Genomic DNA, 20,744 nt, shown 5'->3' on the forward strand with positions numbered 1-20,744 from the left:
ATCTGGTATTGTTTGATTTTTACAACTGTTTTAAAATAGTTAAGTATTCTGTTCGCATGGATATATTGGAGGACAGTGCCACCATAAAATTCTTGTGGGCAGTTTACTGGTATGGGTCTGAAGCATGTGCTTTTGTGCATGCATGTGTACTTGTAAAAGACCTGTTGATTATAAAATCCCATTGGAGACAGAGCAAGGATGATAAGGGAAATCGGTATGTTCCTTCTCAAGAGTCATCCCAGTGTTTGCATTACTCCATTTAAGGAAATAAACTTAAATCAGGATTACCACACTTGGATTTGAACCACCCTTGCCTTCAATAACTCCACAATTTTAAAGTAGTAAAAGTCATTGTGCTTTCTCAGTTGGCCTTTTGTCAGTCAACAAAATCATTTTTAGTGAGTTATTAAATGTCACAGTTGCATTGAGAAAGTTGCACACCATTGTAAACTGAGAACATAACAATAATTACTGAATTATAAAAGCCCACGAAAATGAGGCTACGTCCCAACAGGGCCTTAGCAATGGCATTGCAGTATGTCACAAAAATTGATCAGTTTGCTACAGTATAGTGTCAAAATACACAATCCGCACATCCCTTTAATGCTTGTGTGATGCATATATGCTCCAGGAAAAATGCGGGAATTTCTTTTATCCAGGTAGAACCGGGGAATTTTTAGAATTCCAGGCGATTCCATTGGTTCAGTTTTCAGTTAAATTTTTTGTAATTTTGACTAGTAAGAATTGATACTCTAACAAAGACTGTTACTGTTTCCCACTACTGCCACAGTAATAAATAGAGAGGAAAAACCAAAATAACTTAAGTTGCAAAGGAAATGTGGTCATGTACAATAACAAAACACAGTGCACGCACAAGCATCTGCCAACAGCAAAATGTGTCGAACGCCTTCGGATGAAGACTATGCAATACTTCATCATACCAACAGACTGTTTCAGATGAGTGTGACATCACAATTGTTTGCACTAGGTTCATTTGTGGATTTCCCAGCAGGCTCATGCACATGCTCAGTTGAATCGCCTGAGAGCAGTACCTTCTTCCGCTTCTGGCTACTTTTTGAAGTGTGATTGTTATTCCTCTTTTTGTTTCAAGCTCTCACGTCAAATGAAAACAAAGCCGATTTCTGTGTCCGGGGGCTATCAAGTGAATTAAGAGATTCACATAATTACGGAAGGCTAAAGAAATTTGACTTTTATTAATCTTTTCCGTAGAGGCAGTCAGTTTGTTTGAAACAGTGTTCTCAGTCCACACTGTTTGCTAGTTTCAACTGTCTGCTAAATTTAAAAGGCACACTTTCATCTTGAGACACCTAAGACATTATGCCATAATAAAAATCTAACATGAGATAATACGAAACTGATACTCAAAGAAAAATTACATCCCCAAAACCATACTGAAAAGCTTAATACCAGGTTGGAGCCTATTTCAGTGGGAATTTGGACATATGAATGTGTACTTAAAGCCGATTTATGCATTTTAATGTGGTTTACAAAATTCCGATGCTCTTGGAGTAGCCTCTGATGTACTGTGTCCTTCGATGTAATGTAAGTTAATGCTTTGTACGTACGAACATATGGGCTTCGTACATCATCGTAGCTGCACATGTGCAGTAATGCCTGTTTCCTAACACTCTTTGGCAGCTGGTGAAACAAATCTATTTCTAACAGATCACAGGAAAATACACTATGTGATCAAAAGTATCTGGGCACCTGGCTGAAAGTGACTCAAAAGTTTGTGGCGCCCTCCGTCAGTAATGCTGGAATTCAATATGGTGTTGGCCCATTCTCAGCCTTGATGGCAGCTTCCACTCTTGCAGGCATACATTCAATCAGGTGCTGGGAGGTTTCTTGGGGAATTGCATCCAATTCTTCACGCAATACTGCCCTTAGAAGAGGTATCGATGTCGGTTGGTGAGGCCTGGCATGAAGTCAGCGTTCCAAAACATCCCAAAGGTGTTATGTAGGACTCGGGTCAGGACTCTGTGCAGGCCAGTCCATTACAGGGATGTTATTTGTCGTGTAACCTCTCCCTCAGGCCGTATATTATGAATAGGTGCTCAATCATGTTGAAAGATGCAATCACCATCCCTGGATTGCCCTTAACCAGTAAGAAGCAAGAATATGCTTAAAACATTAATGTAGGCCTGTGCTGTGATAGTGCCACGCAAAACAAGCGGTGCAAGCCACCTCCATGAAAAACACGCCCACTTCATTACACCACTGCCTCTGAATTTTACTGTCGACATTACACAGGCTGGCAGATGACACTCACTGGGCATTTGTCATACCCACACCCTGCCATTGGATCGCCACATTGAGTACCGCGATTCGTCACTCCGCACAACATTTCTTCCCCTGTTCCATCATCCAATGTTTACACTCCTTACACCAAGCGAGGTGTTGTTTGACATTTACCGGCGTGATGTGTGGCTTACGAGCAGCCACTCGACCATGACCTCAGTTTTCTCACCTCCCACATAACTGTCATAGTACTTGCAGTGGATCCTGATGCAGTTTGGAATTCCTGTGTAATGGTCTGGATACATGTCTGCCAGTTACACATTAAGACCCTCTTCAACAGTAGGTCAACACAAGAGCTTGGCGTGTGTGCTTTTGTGCTGTAAGTGTCCCTTCACTTTTCCACTTCACTATCACATCAGAAACAGTGGACCTAGGGATGTTCAGGGAGTGTTGAAATCTCGTGTACAGATGTTATGACCCAAGTGACACCCAATCACCTGACCACGTTCGAAGTCTGTGAGTTCCTCAGAGGACCCCATTCTGCTCTCACGATGTCTAATGAGTACTGAGGTCGCTGATATGGAGTACCGGAGACTAGGCGGCAGTTCAATGCACCTAATGTGAAAAACATATGGGTTTGGGAATGTCCAGATACTTTTGATTACATAGTGTGTTACAAATGGTGGTTTGAAAGTGTTACTTTCAAAGTAAATTTCCTGTTATGCAGGATGAATTACGTTATGTGTGAGATTACTGGATGAATTTCTTAAATCACAGAGCGTTTGACTCATTTAAAACCTATCATTGTGAGGAACAGCAACTTTGAAGAATTTCATGCCCAGAATTTACGTAATGTATCAAAGTGTAACACATGCAAAAAAGATCTGTATTATATGTGAAAGCTTAGCTTTTCTTGTAGCTACTCTATGTATATTAATTTAAACCATTAACTTTTCCTATTTCTGTGTTCGCGCTACTTAAGTGATGTTGCCATTCGCTGACTACATCCATGTCTTAAGCTGTGAATATCTGCTGACCAGCGGTGAGATCACATGAACTACGCTTGGCCTAAAACAGCACATCGCAATGTCAATTTCAGTGCTTCGGAAATTAACGTGCTGTGTTTGGTGGAATTCGAATTCATACTTTTGCAACACGAAAATATGCAGTGTACATGTTGCTGCACATCAGAGATCTTTCCAAACACCCCCCCCTCCCCCTTCTTTTCTCCGTGCCTGCCTGCCTCTCTCCGTCACTCATTTTCTAACATGACAGAAAGTTCCACACAGGTGTATTAAACCTTAACCATTCGAAGGATTGATATGTTTTACGGTCCTGAGGGGAAGTATACCATTACTCAACTTGGAAAAAGTGTATTTTCAGCGGGAAACTGGGGATTTTTCCCTTGTCCGCATATACGTCCTGAATACTTCATAACAACAAACTTTCCATGAACATAACATCACAGCTGTATACATTTCTTACAGGTCACAGGAAAATATTGCAAATTGTGGTTTGTAAAGCGTTACTTTCAAAGTACAGTTCCTTTTATGCAAGATGAATTGTTACGTGTGAGAATGTGCGGTGGATTTCTTAAATCATGGTGTGTTTGACTCTCATACAAAACTCTAACAGCCATTATTTAAAATTTTGACCAACTCATTTGTGTTTGATATATCTTAAAGGGTAACATGTACTGGAAAAATTCAAGCTTAAAGGTTAGTTTCTCATATTTCAATTCTTCTATAGATCACAACTTGTGCAGTAACGATGACAAAGTATAATTATCCTTAAAAAGTGCAAGGTGAGTTCTTGAGCAATTTCACACATAATTTGCATTTCTACGGAAAAGTCGAAGTGCTTGATGGAACATTTATAAGTGTGCTTGTCAGAAATTTTCAACTGATGCAATTCAAGCTGTGCTCTTACGATCTTGCATAAGCAAACTGTAGGATAGCACAGCAAAAAATTTTTGACAACCAATATTTGTGAAATCTTGGCTCTTAGTGTAGCTGTTCTGTATGTATTTTACCATTCATTGATTTTTCAATCAGCTGACTAAATAATGTGAGGTATGCTCTGAATATTTGCTGTCGTGGTGACATGACCTATGACACTGACAAAAGCAAATCGTGTAGCGCAGTCTAAATTTCAGTGTTTCGGAAGCTACCATAATGTATTTGATGTAATTCACATTTATACTTTCATAACTCGAAAATATGAAGTGTAAATGTTGCCGCCCATTTAAGATCTTTCCAAAATGCAATATTTATTTATTTATTTATTTCTCCTGAAAGTAGGGCATTTAAATGCAATGTATAAAATTCTCACGATTCAAAATTTTTGTGTGTTTTATAGCTCCAACGGGGGTATATTGTCACTTAACACAGAAAAAAGTGCGTTCACTGGGGGTATAGTGTATTTTTAACCAGGATATCTGGAAAAATTCAAGGTTTTCTTCTTCTTTTCCTCGTATACAACCTGTTGTGTGAACGAGGTTGTGGGTGTTAAAATTGAGTAGGTTGTGGGTGTTAAAATTGAGTATTGTATTGAAATGTTTTTAGTTCTGTATGATTGCACACCACATGCAAACTTAGTTTCAGGTGATTCATAACCTGGTAAATGGTATGGGTACGTCCATGGGCTACAGATAGTTTAGAAACTTCAGCCCTTCTGCCAATGTTAATTTTTAATTGTGCACTGCTCGCTCTGTAATCAGGAAATGTAGTTAAATCAGAGGATTAAAAATAGTTTTCCAGTTCCAGTACTTGCAGAATATGCACGTTTGCTAGATTAATGTAGACGGTGGATGTTAAGTCTTTTGCAACCAACAGTCCCTACGTGTAATTTACCATGTGAACTTGATACCTGATGAAGAGAGGTGTATATAATTAAATGTACAGAATGTGACAAAAAGCTAAAATAAAGTTATGGCCTTAACACCAAATGCATGAGTTAAGGGCCTGGGTGAGTAAAATTAAAAAGAGAAATGTAGCATTTGGCTTTAAATGGAAAAATTTAAGTGACTGTGGTGGGTTAGAATGGGGAAAACTTGAGTAAACTTTGTGCAACCTTCATTTTTAACTTCTATTCCAGTGCTTAATTTGTAGGCACTGAATGCAGTATTGTCACTTGTGCATCTTTGTGTAGGCAATGGAGCATCTGCAGACATTCATTGCAGACTGTGATCGTCGAACAGAACTAGCAAAACAGCGTTTGGCAGAAACACAGGAAGAATTGTCAGCAGAAGTGGCTGCAAAAGCTAATAAGGTTCATGAGCTTGCGGAGCAAATTGGCAAGAAGTTGGCACGTGCAGAACAGTTGGGTGCAGAAGGTCTTGTTGAAGACAGTATGAAGTTGATGGAGGAGGTATGTATTATATTTTTACACATTGTCTTATGTAAATACAAAAAATAAACACCCTCAAATTCTTTATACCATCCTGTTAAACAGCAGAAATTTCACAACTTGTTGGGAATGATAAAAATAAGACTAGTGTAGACACAGTTATTAAAATATTACCATCCTCTTAACAATATGAACTTGTAAACATAGGATAATGTATTGGCTTATCTTGTAACAGGCAAATCAGTAACTGTATAAACTAGATTTCATTCATTACTCGCATTATTACCAGTTGACCAATTTTACGTTTTGTCTGAGGAATGTGGGTATTGATTATATTTTTAGTTCCTTTCTGTTAAGATTTTATTGAAATTATTAGGTGGTAACTTGATTGTTTTAGATAACCATAATACTCATGGTTTATTAGCCAGACCTGGTTATTGTTCCTCACAGATTGAAGACCTGAGAAAGAAGAAAAGTGCTGCTGAGAGCGAATATCGCAATTCGATGCCTGCTAGTAGTTACCAGCAACAGAAACTCAGAGTTTGTGAAGTATGTTCAGCTTATCTTGGAATACATGATAACGATCGCAGACTGGCAGATCATTTTGGTGGAAAGTTGCACCTTGGTTTCATTAAAATTCGCGAGAAGCTTGCTGAATTAGAGGTGAGTAAAAGTACCTGTAATAACACAGAATTTAGATTTAATTTTTTATGTTGTTAAATCATTGTTTTTGAAAGGTATTAATTCTGCCTCTGGTTTTAGGAATTAAAATAATAGAGGGTCTTAGCTGAAATTTAGAAAAAGACATCAAATTTCTGTGCAAATACGAATAATGACTATTGGCAGGAAATAATTGTAATGTATTAGGGACTGTTTTGATGAAAGTAGAAGAAAAGATTGCGGTAAAGGATCATAATGTTGCTATAAGTACTGTATTATCAATATAAATATTGCAATTGTAAATTACAGTTCTACAAAAGATTGTTGGTAATTGTTTCTTACACATAACACATTAATTTTTGGTCCACATTTGTAATTAGCAAATGAAATGTAGAATGCTTGTGAAGAAAGTGTAAGTACACTAAGGACAGATGAAGCATAGTAGTGTTTAATCAGGGACTACTTCATTCCTAAAAGATAGAACAGCCGGAGGGAATGAGTGCTGTAAATACGAAATATCCACATCACCTAAGAAATGTATACAAAATGATACTGCAGGACAGAAAACTACAGTAAGAAAATGAAAATGCTGGCTACATGTTTCTCCTAATACTTCCTGCCTGACTATGCATCTAAGAGTTCAGCCAACAATTATTTGTTCTATGTTTGGTAACCCTCTAACTCTAAAAGTTGAGGGCTTGTCTCTGTAGTTTGCCCTCTAACAACATGGGATCTGTATATACTTCATGGGAGGCGGTAGAAAATTATGAAGTGTTTAAATCTTAAATGTTTAGACTGTGGAGGTGGTGAATATGTTGACAAAGTGCCAGCATGAAGAGTTCTTTTGGGGGGGGGGGGGGGGGGGCAGATTGATAGAAAGAATGGTCTCACTATAAGAACTGTTGAATATAGGAAGAGGAGCATAAAATTGATATTCAAAGAGGAAGTAAGAAACTGAACAAGATACCAGGAAATTTCAGACCTAGGAAGGAAACAAGATTGCCAACTTCTCACCCTTGACTCTATTATCTCCATTATCCGCAAGTTTTCAAATCTCTTGATTCTCTATTGTATTATGCTCGGACTCTTAACACACATATTTTCATCTTCAGTTTGCAGTAAGTGTTTATCAAATGTGTTAGTTTTATAATACAAATCGCATAGAAAGTGGTACTTCATACTGTCTGGTTTGATCATGTAGTTTAGTATAATAGAAGAAAGTGTAATTAAAACACACAGTATTGTGGAAAGGAGAATCATTGCACAGAAAATGAAACCTAAAGAAATAAAATGATGACATAGGCTCCTTGTCAATATCACTCTACAAAATTCACAAATAATGTGAATCCCCTGAGGATACTTTTAAGTAATAAATCCTTTAATGAAATTTACATTTTGCTACTTTGTAAGGCTCGTCATACCTGGTTTATTTCCTCAAGTTTGAACTAGAATGCTTAGCTTTCTCCAGCACCATATCACCTACTGCAGATTCTAGTATCATGATATTTATATTATGCTCCTTTATTGTAGTTTGTGTGCAGTTGCCAGAATGCAGTGTTTCTGCTATTTTCCCTGCTTAGTTTGTTGACTTCTTGTAGTCATGAGTTTCATTTGATCCATAATGATATATTGACCATGACTTTGCAGGTATTTAATTTGTGCAGCTGTCTTGGATAATGCTGGAAGTAAGATTCTCAAATGTAATATTACATTCTCACAAATAGGAAGAGTTGTTTCAAAAACCACCGCCATATGTTCCGACTGGAGCAGTCAGGTATAGCAGTTTTTTGTGCGTGCGCGCGCCTCATTGTGTAACAAGCCTCCTTTCCATAAATTGTCGATATTCCAACCTTGACTTCACTTTGTTTTATTCATCCGTAATCGTACAGGAAATACTTCTGTACAAGACTCTTAACACAGGAGTAGCTCCTGTCTTGTCAGTCATTTACAAAGCAATAGATGTAAATTTCACAGATCATTGCATAACAGGACAGGAAAATGACATGAATCAAAATTTGGATTCTTTTGCTTTTTCTTCATGGATTGCTCCCAGCAATACACTGAGGGCATTTACTATGGGCATGCTGTGCTAGTCAATTCTGACTCGGTGAGTTACAGAAAAAGCCAATTCAAGTACTTCACTTTGTCAAAGTTACTGTGGTCACCATCCAACTTTGAAGATACGTGGTGTCCCTCGGTGTACTTGCCACATGCAAAAACGTGAAGCTGATAAGCGATGGTGCTCCCATAATTATTAAATTGTTATTTTGTTTATAGGCCTCAAGCATCATTCATTAACAAGGTAGTGGTAGGGTTACATACAACTTTAGTGGAGTTACACATAACACCATGACTTCCCTTATCTTAAGACATCTAGGAATGTTGTTACATCCCACTTGTATTAGGCTTGTTGCTCTGTTTGTATTAGTTTACAAGTTTCTCACTGACCTATGTGGATGTAAAAGTGCTTGTAATTTTCAGTTGTCAGTTGAATAGATTGGATTCTAATATTTATATACTTATACAGGGCTTTATATAATCAGTTACAAGCAATAACTGAACACTATTAGGTACAAAGTCGATTTGCTTGTAATATAATGCCACAGCTTAACTTCTTTTATGCACAAAGATAATAATATGCTACAAATTACCATAAGGCAATTTTAACCCTTTCAAGTTTGTGGAAGACAGGGCCTTTATGTTCACTTGTCAAAATTATTGAAAAGGACCACTTAAAGATGAAGTCTTGTCTTACCTGACCCATTCCTTCATAATTCCATCGGTAAGCAAAATGGCTGTGTTTGTGAAAGTCCTGTCAAATGGCATAATGCAAGTTGTTAACATTGTTAGAATTTGTAAAACCCTTTTACTAGCCTGCTGTGTTAGAAGTATTATTTTAAGATGCCTTTAATGGAATTCTTCAGACATAGTACAACGATTAGATGTCTGTGTGGGTACAAAAAATTGCTATCCATATTCTCATTTTCCATACACGGCAGCTCCTTAGATTTTGTTAGCCTGTGTGAAAATTTAAAGATGCAAGAGACAGGTTTAGTGAAAGTATATGTTTGGACATTTATCTTCACATGCAGTACATATTTGCAGCATATAACAGAGACAAAGAAACACACACATCTCACTGTACACTTGATAACAGTTCACTGCAGTGCTAGACAGTGGTGTGCAATATGTGGCAACCTATTTAGCCTTTAGACAGTGGAAATACAGGCCTCACCTACAGCAAAGCCTTAATAAGTAAATCAATGAAAAAGCATGACATACATAAATGTCAAAATTTAAGTTAATGATAGCAACTGAGGATTTGTTCCATTGCAAAATGAATATGGAAAGTATGTAGTGTTGAAGTGCAAAGAAGTGCTGTGGAAACCATGAAATGTCAAATATCACAATAAAAGTACACCTGAGGATGCAGGAAAAGTTATTGGTAAAGAAATGCAGGTGCCAAAACTAAAATGTGTAGCCATTTTCTCATTTAAGTCAAGAATTTGAAATCTGATAATGGCATTCAACTAAAGTAGTATATTTTTACTGTCTCAGATGCCATATCACGCTCTAGTCTGTTTCCTCTTTTCATTCGCTGGTGAAAAAAATTTGTCCAGCAATGTACCTCTTGTTATGGCCGACTTTGTTGTCAACAAATTATACATCGGAATGAAGGCAGCCACTGCATGAGTGCTAGCCATGCTGTTGAAGAGTGGTGAACTGAAACATCAGTGGGCAAGAACTGAACTGACATCAAACAGAAGTCACCAGTGCCTAATGGTGTACTGTGAGCAGACGTCTTCAGAGGCAGAAGCTGCACACGGTGGATATGTTGCATAGGAATTTGTCCGTATGTGTGGGGAATTTTTGGCCCTTTTGTCAATGTAGGGGTCCATTTCTGATCTAAGAAACCCAGAGATCTTTCAGCTAAGAAAGAAAAAATAATAAATAAATAAATGAATTATGACAATATTTTATGTTTAAAAATTGGCTACATTATGAACTGATACAAAATCAACACTTGATCTCCTACAGCAGTAGTAGTCCCCTGATGTCATTCCTCATTTCTGAGACAGAAATTGCATTTGCATTGTTGATTCAGTGTAGTATGTTCATCTCGGCAAAATGAAAGAACACTGTTATGTTATCTGCTGGAATAGGCAAGGAGAATTGGCAACACAGCCATGGAGACAGTGGCATTACTAGTCATAGCTCGGATACAATAATTTCAGTGCAAGACCTGTAGCAATCAGCACAGATGAGTACTTAGTTACCAGCAGCATTGGTGGTGTTACTGCTGTACAACATGGAAGTTCGTTGGACAGTGAGTGACTTAGCATGTTAACGCTTTATTTGTTGAAAATGTATATAAATTATCAGTGCCTTTTCGCATGTCCGTTGTACATTAGTGAAAAACAGATATGGTTGGATATCGAGAAGACATGCTATCCAACACATCAAAACCACAATTTATAGCTCAAGACAGTTTTGAAAGCACTTTATTTTAGCAAAAAGGATAAGTTAGATCTCAGATAGTTACTGGAACACAGTTAAATATGAAAAACTAGATGAATAGTTCATGCAGTCCAGTTTAGTCACTTCATCTCCAAAATAAGCTTAGAGTGGTTGCTTCCATATGATCTTAATATCAGTATTTATTGATAATGCCTTCAACACCAACAGAGAAAAGCTAATGAGTGGATGAAGTTACAGATAAAGCAGAAAAAATAATGTAGAGGGGTGTGGCAAGGAGAAGAGCAATGTGTATGGTATTAATTGTAGATCCACAGGAGGAGGAGTGCTGCGGAAGGATGCCATGCTGCTTTCCCCAAGTCAACACTGCTAAATCACGGTCTAGATCCTAAAGATTAAAGTATGTGGTGGGCAGTCCATATTTTACTTATTTATTTATTACAGTGTGTTTTTCTCAGCAGTACTGCTGTAGATATTTCTGGTAGCTGAGGAACTGTTAGGCCATTTATGCTGACGTAGCAATATTTCAAGTGTTGGAAGGTGCACGTGGCAGAAACTAAGTTAAAACTGCCACTAGCAAGCAGTCTTTGCTATTTTGAAAGACTCGCCCAAGTTGATAAATTTTAGCACTTCAGTTGTCATCAGTTTCATAATACTGGAGATTAATTTCCAGTAAGACATTAGATTTTATAATTGATTTGTTTCCAACTTTTCTTGCACTTCATTCAGGCAGAACTTCAGGGTGTATACAACCCGGGAGATCTGGGAAAAACCCAGGAATTTTTTCATCCGGGAGAAAACCAGGAAAAACCCGGGAACTTTTAGAAATCCGGGAATTTTTCTTTGTTTTAGTTTTCAGTTAAATTTTTGTGATTTTGACTGGTAAGAACCAATATTCTAACAAAGGATGTTCTTGTATCTCGCTACTGCAAAATAATACTGCAGGAGGACTGTGAAATAAATTGGAATCCTATTTCCATTAATTTTGCGAACACAACTGCTGAGGTGTGTGCTGGTGCATTGTCGTGATGGAAAGACTTTTTTGCAGTCCAATTGCTGGCGTTCATAGTATGCACCTGCTAAACGTCCCGTGTCCCCTCCATGGTCCATGGACCTTGCCGTTGGTGGAGAGTCTTGAGTGCCTAAGCGATACAGATAGCCGTACTGTAGGTGCAACCACAACAGAGGGGTATCTGTTGAGAGGCCAGACAAACGTGTGGTTCCTGAAGAGGAGCGGCAGTCTTTTCAGTAGTTGCAGGGGCAACAGTCTGGATGATTGACTGACCTGGCCTTGTAACACTAACCAAAACGCCCTTGCTGTGCTGGTACTGTGAATGGCTGAAAGCAAGGTGAAACTACAGCCGTAATTTTTCCCGAGGGGGTGCAACTTTACTGTATGATCAAATGATGGCGTCCTCTTTGGTAAAATATTCCGGAGGTAAAATAGTCCCCCATTCGGATCTCTGGGTGGGGACTACTGAGGAAGACGTCGTTATCAGGAGAAAGAAAACTGGCGTTCCACGGATCGGAGCGTGGAATGTGAGAACCCTATAATCGGGCAGGTAGGTTAGAAAATTTAAAAAGGGAAATGGATAGGTTACTTAGATACAGTGGGAATTAGTGAAGTTCGGTGGCAGGAGGAACGAGACTTCTGGTCAGGTGAATACAGGGTTATAAATACAATATCAAATAGCGGTAATGCAGGAGTAGGTTTAATAATGAATAGGTAAATAGGAATGCGGGTAAGCTACTACAATCAGCATAGTGAAAACATTATTGTAGCCAGGATACACGAAGCCCATGCCTACTACAGTGGTAAAAGTTTATATGTCAACTAGCTCTGCAAATGATGATGAAATTGATGAAATGTATGATGAGATAAAAGAAATTATTCAAATAGTGAAGGGAGACAAAAATTTAAGTCATGAGTGACGAATTCGATAGCAGGGAAAGGAAGAGAAGGAAATGTAGTAGGTGAATATGGACTGGGGCTAAGAAATGCAAGAGGAAGCTGCCTGGTAGAATTTTTCACAGAGCATAACTTAATCATAGCTAATACTTGGTTCAAGAATCATGAAGGAAGGTTGTATACTTGGAAGAGGCCTGGAGGCACTGGAAGGTTTCAGATAGATTATATAATGGTAAGACAGAGATTTAGGAACCAGATTTCAAGTTTTAAGACATTTCCAGTGTCAGATGTGGACTCTGACCACAATCTACAATCTATTGGTTATGAACTGTAGATTAAAACTGAAGAAACTGCAGAAAGGTGGGAGTTTAAGGAGATGGGACCTGGATAAACTGAAAGCACCAGAGGTTGTACAGAGTTTCAGGGAGAGCATAAGGGAACAATTGACAGGAATGGGGAAAGAAATACAGTAGAAGAAGAATGGGTAGCTTTGACGAATGAAATAGTGAAGGCAGCAGAGGATCAAGTAGGTAAAGACGTGGGCTAGTAGAAATCCATGGGTAACAAAAGAGATACTGAATTTAATTGACGAAAGGAGAAAACACAAAAATGCAGTAAGTGAAACAGGCAGAAAGGAATGCAAAAGTCTCAAAAATGAGATCGGCTGGAAGTGCAAAATGGCTAAGCAGGGATGGCTAGAGGACAAATGTAAGGATGTAGAGGCGTATATCACTAGGGGTAAGATAGATACTGCCTACAGGAAAATTAGAGACCTTTCGGAGAAAAGACAACCACTTGTATGAATATCAAGAGCTTAGATGGAAATCCAGTTCTGAGCAAAGTTTGGAAAACAGGAAGGTGGAAGGAGTATATAGAGGGACTGTACAGCGGCAATGTTCCTGAGGACAATATTATGGAAATGGAAGAGGAGGTAGATGAAAATGAAATGGGAAATACGATATTGCGTGAAGAGTTTGACAGAGCACTGAAAGACCTGAGTCGAAACAAGGCCCCGGGAGTAGACAACATTCCATTAGAACTACTGACAGCCTTGGAGAGCCAGTCCTGACAAAACTCTACCATCTGGTGAGCAAGATGTATGAGACAGGTGAAATACCCTCAAGACTTCAAGAAGAATACAGGGTGATTCAAAAAGAATACCACAACTTTAAAAATGTGTATTTAATGAAAGAAACATAATATAACCTTCTGTTATACATCATTACAAAGAGTATTTAAAAAGGTTTTTTTTTTCACTCAAAAACAAGTTCAGAGATGTTCAATATGGCCCCCTCCAGACACTCGAGCAATACAACCCGATACTCCAACTCGTTCCACACTCTCTGTAGCATATCAGGCGTAACAGTTTGGATAGCTGCTGTTATTTCTCGTTTCAAATCATCAATGGTGGCTGGGAGAGGTGGCCGAAACACCATATCCTTAACATACCTCCATAAGAAAAAATCGCAGGGGTAAGATCAGGGCTTCTTGGAGGCCAGTGATGAAGTGCTCTGTCACGGGCTGCCTGGCGGCCGATCCATCGCCTCGGGTAGTTGACGTTCAGGTAGTTACGGACAGATAAGTGCCAATGTGGTCGCGCTCCATCCTGCTGAAATATGAATTGTTGTGCTTCTTGTTCGAGCTGAGGGAACAGCCAATTCTCTAACATCTCCAGATACTGTAGTCCAGTTACAGTAGCACCTTCGAAGAAAAAGGGACCAAAAACTTTATTGGCTGAAACGGCACAGAAAAGTTCACCTTAGGCGAGTCACATTGATACTGAGTTGTTTCCCGCGGATTCTCAGTGCCCCATATACACACATTGTGACGGTTGACTTTCCCATTAGTGTGGAAAGTTGCTTCATCACTAAACACAATCCTTGGAACAAAAGATTCATCTGTTTCCATTTGAGCAAGGATAAAATCACAGAAATAGATTCTTTTAGTCTTATCAGCTGCAGACAGTGCTTGAACCAATTTCAGACGATAAGGTTTCATAACTAACCTTTTTCGTAGGACTCTCCATACAGTTGATTGTGGAATTCGCAGCTCTCTGCTAGCTCTGCGAGTCGATTTTCCTGGGCTACGAACAAATGCTTGCTGGATGCGTGCTACATTTTCATAACTCGTTCTCGGCCGTCCAGAACTTTTCCCTTTGCACAAGCACCCATCCTCTGTAAACTGTTTATACCAACGTTTAATACACCACCTATCAGGAGGTTTAACACCATACTTCGTTCGAAATGCACGCTGAACAACTGTCGTCGATTCACTTCTGCCGTACTCAATAACACAAAAAGCTTTCTGTTGAGCGGTCGCCATCTTAGCATCAACTGACGCTGACGCCTAGTCAACAGCGCCTCAAGCGAACAAATGTACAACTAAATGAAACTTTATAGCTCCCTTAATTCGCCGACAGATAGTGCTTAGCTCTGCCTTTTGTCGTTGCAGAGTTTTAAATTCCTAAAGTTGTGGTATTCTTTTTGAATCGCCCTGTATAATAATTCCAATCCCAAAGAACGCAGGTGTTGACAGATGTGAAAATTACCAAACTATCAGTTTATAGTAAGTCACAGCTGCAAAATACTAACGCAAATTCTTTAGAGACGAATGGAAAAACTGGTAGAAGCCGACCTCGGGGAAGATCAGTTCGGATTCCGTAGAAGTGTTGGAACACGTGAGGCAATACTGACCCTACGACTTATCTTAGAAAATAGATTAAGAAAAGGCAAACCTACATTTCTAGTGTTTGTAGACTTAGAGAAAGCTTTTGACTATGTTGACTGGAACACACTTTCAAATTCTGAAGGTGGTAGGGGTAAAATACAGGGAGCGAAAGGCTATTTACAATTTGTACAGAAAGCAGTGGCAGTTATGAGTCGAGGGGCATAAAAGAGAAGCAGTGGTTGGGAAGGGAGTGAGACAGGGTTGTAGCCTCTCCCCACATTTATTCAATCTGTATATTGAGCAAGCAGTAAAGGAAACAAAAGAAAAATTCGGAGTAGGTATTAAAATCCATGGAGAAGAAATAAAAACTTTAAGGTTCGCAGATGACATTGTAATTCTGTCAGACCCAGCAAAGACCTTGGAAGAGCAGCTGAACAGAATGGACAGTGTCCTGAAAGGAGGATATAAGGTGAACATAAACAAAAGGAAAATGAGGATAATTGAATGTAGTTGAATTTAGTCGGGTGATGCTGAGGAATTAATTACGAAATGAGACACTTCAAATAGTAAAGGAGTTTAGCTATTTGGGGAGCAAAATAACTGATGATGGTCGAAGTAGAGAGGATATAAAATGTAGCCTGGCAATGGCAAGGAAAGCGTTTCTGAAGAAGAGAAATTTGTTAACATCAAGTATAGATTTAAGTGTCAGGAAGTCGTTTCTGAAAATATTTGTATGGAGTGTAGCCATGTAATGAAGTGAAACATGGACGATAACTAGTTTGGACAAGAAGAGAATAGAAGCTTTCGAAATGTGGTGCTACAGAAGAATGCTGAAGATAAGGTGGGTAAATCACATAAATAATGAGGGGGCATTGAATAGAATTGGGGAGAAGAGGAGTTCGTGGCACACCTTGACTAGAAGAAGGGATCGGTTGGTAGGACATGTTCTGAGGCATCAAGGGATCACCAATTTAGTATTGGAGGGCAGCGTGGAGGGTAAAAATCATAGAGGGAGACCAAGAGATGAATACACTAAACAAATTCGGAAGGATGTAGGCTGCAGTAGGTACTGGGAGATGAAGCAGCTTGCACAGGATAGAGTAGCATGGGGAGAGCTGCATCAAACCAGTCTCAGGACTGAAGACAACAACAACAACAACAACAACAACAACAACAACACCCCCCCCCCCCCCCCAGGGGGTCCACAAGTCTTTCGTGGATACGTGCGTAGCGACCACGGGACCCCGAGCTAATGTGGCCCTCCTTCCTTTCCGGGCTGCATACCTTCCCTTTCCCCATCCTTCCCCCCCCCCCACCCCCCACCCCCCCCATCTTCGCCCCCCCCCCCTCACCTCTGGCTCTTTCCTTCCCTTTCTCCCTCTCTGGGAGTATGGTTTGTGCCTATGTCCGGAGACGGACACTCAAATCTGTTACAAATTCCTTGCTTTCTACACTTGCAAGTCTTCGTCCTTCCTCTGTCCTTCTCTTTTCCCTCCCTCTTCTCTTTGCCCTTTTCTCCGCTGTGGCGTTTGAGACCTCTCTTTTTTCCTTTCCCTTTCTCTTTTTTCCTTTCCCTTTCTCTTTTTTCCTTTCCCTTTCTCTTTTTTCCTTTCCCTTTCTCTTTTTTCCTTTCCCTTTCTCTTTTTTCCTTTCCCTTTCTCTTTTTTCCTTTCCCTTTCTCTTTTTTCCTTTCCCTTTCTCTTTTTTCCTTTCCCTTTCTCTTTTTTCCTTTCCCTTTCTCTTTTTTCCTTTCCCTTTCTCTTTTTTCCTTTCCCTTTCTCTTTTTTCCTTTCCCTTTCTCTTTTTTCCTTTCCCTTTCTCTTTTTTCCTTTCCCTTTCTCTTTTTTCCTTTCCCTTTCTCTTTTTTCCTTTCCCTTTCTCTTTTTTCCTTTCCCTTTCTCTTTTTTCCTTTCCCTTTCTCTTTTTTCCTTTCCCTTTCTCTTTTTTCCTTTCCCTTTCTCTTTTTTCCTTTCCCTTTCTCTTTTTTCCTTTCCCTTTCTCTTTTTTCCTTTCCCTTTCTCTTTTTTCCTTTCCCTTTCTCTTTTTTCCTTTCCCTTTCTCTTTTTTCCTTTCCCTTTCTCTTTTTTCCTTTCCCTTTCTCTTTTTTCCTTTCCCTTTCTCTTTTTTCCTTTCCCTTTCTCTTTTTTCCTTTCCCTTTCTCTTTTTTCCTTTCCCTTTCTCTTTTTTCCTTTCCCTTTCTCTTTTTTCCTTTCCCTTTCTCTTTTTTCCTTTCCCTTTCTCTTTTTTCCTTTCCCTTTCTCTTTTTTCCTTTCCCTTTCTCTTTTTTCCTTTCCCTTTCTCTTTTTTCCTTTCCCTTTCTCTTTTTTCCTTTCCCTTTCTCTTTTTTCCTTTCCCTTTCTCTTTTTTCCTTTCCCTTTCTCTTTTTTCCTCCCTGTGCGTGTCTGAAGGCCGACCCACGCACATCCATGCGTAGCCAGTGACGGGGTAACGTGTAATTCCCCGCCCCGGGTAGACAGGTATGACACGTACGTACCCCCTAGTAACGGCCAGGCCCAGGGAGGGGTAATTACCCGAGCTGATACCTTCTGAAAGTGCCAATTGGTCCCTCCGTCCATTTGTCGGGAGGTGTGAACAATCACCCAAGGCGGGAGTGCCCTCAGAGAGGGCCCAAGGCGGGAGTGCCCTCAGAGAGGGCCCCCACAAGGGAGGAGCGCGCCATCGGAGACGCCGGTAATCATGGGGGATTCTTCCGCAATGGTTTCCTCACCTTCCACTATGTCTGCTCACAAGCGTAAGTTCACTGAGTCTCAGCCACAGACAGTTCTTCCATCGTTGCCACAGTTCCTTGTTGTTTCTCGGTCTGACGAAGGTCACGACTTCTCCATGGTCAACCCTTTCATTATTCAGAAAGGCGTCGACGCAATTGCAGGTCCTGTAAAGTCTTGTTCCAGATTACGGAATGGCACCCTGTTGTTAGAAACAGTCAGTGCCCTCCAGGCACAAAAATTGCTTCGTACTTCACTACTACACACCTTCCCTGTCCGGGTGAAACCGCACCGTACTTTAAATTCCTCGCGTGGAGTCGTTTATACACGCTCCCTCGATGGATTGTCTGACGAAGAAATTCAGCACTACCTGTCTGACCAGGGTGTAACGGCTGTACATAGTTATGAAAAGGGTTGACACGAACATCATTCCAACCCGCACTGTATTCTTGACATTTGACAAAGTTCAACTCTCATCGAAAATCAAAGCAGGCTATGAGATAATTTCCGTTCGCCCTTACGTCCCAAACCCTACGCGTTGCTATCGGTGTCAGCGGTTCAATCACACCAGCCAGTCCTGTTCCAATCCGGGCAAATGTGTTAAGTGTGGCAAGGATGCCCATGAGGGTGCTTGTCCACCTCCATCCCCTCGCTGCATCAACTGTATGGGTGACCACGCTGCTTCCTCTCGAGATTGCCCCATTTTTAAGGACGAAAAGCTCATCCAGGAAATCAGAGTGAAGGAAAAGGTGTCGACCTTTGCTGCTCGAAAATTATTCGCCAGTCGACAGCCCACCGTGCCTCAGACCGGAAAATACAGCACTGTCCTTGCTTCTCCTCGGCCAACAAAGGAGGCGGCCACGCAGACTTGCGACCTCACCTTTAGTGCCACGGTCGTCAGATCGGCCAGCGCAAAGATCGCCCGTTCAACCTCACCACTTTCGCCTGCCCACTCTCTGGCTCACCCTTCGTCGGGTTCTGCTAAATCTCGAGCCCAAAAGTCAGACACCAAGACTTCGAAAAAAGAGCATACTCGTGAAGAGTTTTTACGTACCGCAACTTCCCAACCATCGCTTCCTCCTTCATCGAAACATCATACTTCACAGAAGGCTACAAAGATACCCAGTTCCTCTCCTTCTCCGCCAAGGCGTGTCCAATCTACAGCACCACCTGGCGGAAATCGCCCTCGGCCGTCTTCTGTGTTGCCGAGGCGCACTGCTGGCGGCCGATCAACCGGCCGATCGCTGGTGGCAGGAGCTGCTCCTGGACAACCTATGGATCAGGATCTTCTGCCTTCGGCTGAATGCCATTCCATGCTGTCGGTCGCAAGCTCCGAGCAGTCGTTGAGTTGACAGCAGCCTTGGTCACATTCCTCCATTTTCTGTTCACCCAATGTCCATTATCCACTGGAATATCCCTGGTATTAGAGCCAATCGGGATGAATTGTCCATCCACTTACGATCCTACTCGCCGGTCATCTTCTGTCTTCAGGAAACAAAGCTGCGTCCCCATGACCGCTTTGTTCTCCATCATTTTCAGTCCGTCCGATATGATCTCCCCTCTGTTGAAGGAACTCCAGCACATGGAGGACTCATGATTCTTCTCCATTAAACTCTCCATTATCACCCAATCCATTTAAACACTTCCTTCGAAGCTGTCGCCGTCCATCTTTCCCTTTCCGGATACACGTTCTCTCTTTGTACTGTATACATTCCATCGTCCACACCAATGGCACGAGCTGATCTCGTTCATCTTCTTGGTCAGCTTCCACCCCCCTATTTGCTGGTTCGGGACTTCAATGCCCACCACCCGCTTTGGGCATCTCCACATCCTTGTCCACGTGGCTCACTGTTGCTAGACGTCTTCCACCAAGTGGATCTCGTTTGCCTCAACACTGGGGTCCCTACATTTTTGTCTGCCTCCACGACAAATTTATCTCATTTGGACCTTGCGGTCGGTACTGTTCTGCTAGCTCGGCGCTTCGAATGGTTCGCCCTTGATGATACACACTCGAGTGACCACTTTCCATGTGTCCTTAGACTGCAGCCTCAACTGCCATACTTGCGCCCACGACGCTGGAAGTTTGCCCAAGCTGATTGGACACTTTTTTCGTCTCTAGCGACATTCGATGACCGTCACTTTCCCAGCATCGACGATGAGGTCACACATATTACAGACGTTATTCTTACAGCTGCGGAACATTCAATACCACGCACCTCCGAATTGCCCCGGTGCCCCCCCAGTTCCTTGGTGGTACGAGGCATGCCGTGATGCAATACGTGAGCGGCGACGTGCTCTCCGCGTTTTCCGCCACCATCCTACTTTGGTCAACTGTATCCGCTATAAGCAGTTCCATGCGTGATGCCGTCATGTCATCCGCGATAGCAAGAAGGCAAGCTGGAAATTCTTTATTAGCTCATTTAACACCTTCACTCCCTCCTCGGAAGTTTGGAGTCGGCTTCGACGGTTCTCAGGCGCGCCTAGTTTCTCCCCAGTCTCTGGGTTCACTGTCGTGCATGACACATTAGTGGACCCCGTTGCAATTTCTAACTCGTTGGGTTAGCACTTTGCTGAGATTTCGAGCTCTTCAAATTACCCGCCAGCGTTTCTCCCGAAGAAACGTGCAGCGGAAGTGCGACCTCTTGCTTTCTCCTCTCAAAATCGCGAAAGCTACAATACTGTTTTCTCCATGCGGGAAC

General features: G+C 41.0%; 1 protein-coding gene across 3 annotated transcripts in view; it reads left to right on the forward strand.

The window, feature by feature from the left end:
* LOC124774995 (putative RNA-binding protein Luc7-like 2) overlaps positions 1-20,744 on the forward strand; it is a 60,143-nt gene that overhangs the window by 23,397 nt on the left and 16,002 nt on the right. For all 3 annotated transcript variants that reach the window (XM_047249745.1, XM_047249747.1, XM_047249746.1), the window contains 2 exons: positions 5,410-5,628; positions 6,058-6,270. In XM_047249745.1, the coding sequence (XP_047105701.1) occupies positions 5,410-5,628; positions 6,058-6,270 (432 nt within the window). The remainder of the gene's footprint in view (positions 1-5,409; positions 5,629-6,057; positions 6,271-20,744) is intronic.

This window comes from Schistocerca piceifrons, chromosome 2 (assembly GCF_021461385.2).
Source record: "Schistocerca piceifrons isolate TAMUIC-IGC-003096 chromosome 2, iqSchPice1.1, whole genome shotgun sequence".
Taxonomy (NCBI): domain Eukaryota; kingdom Metazoa; phylum Arthropoda; class Insecta; order Orthoptera; family Acrididae; genus Schistocerca; species Schistocerca piceifrons.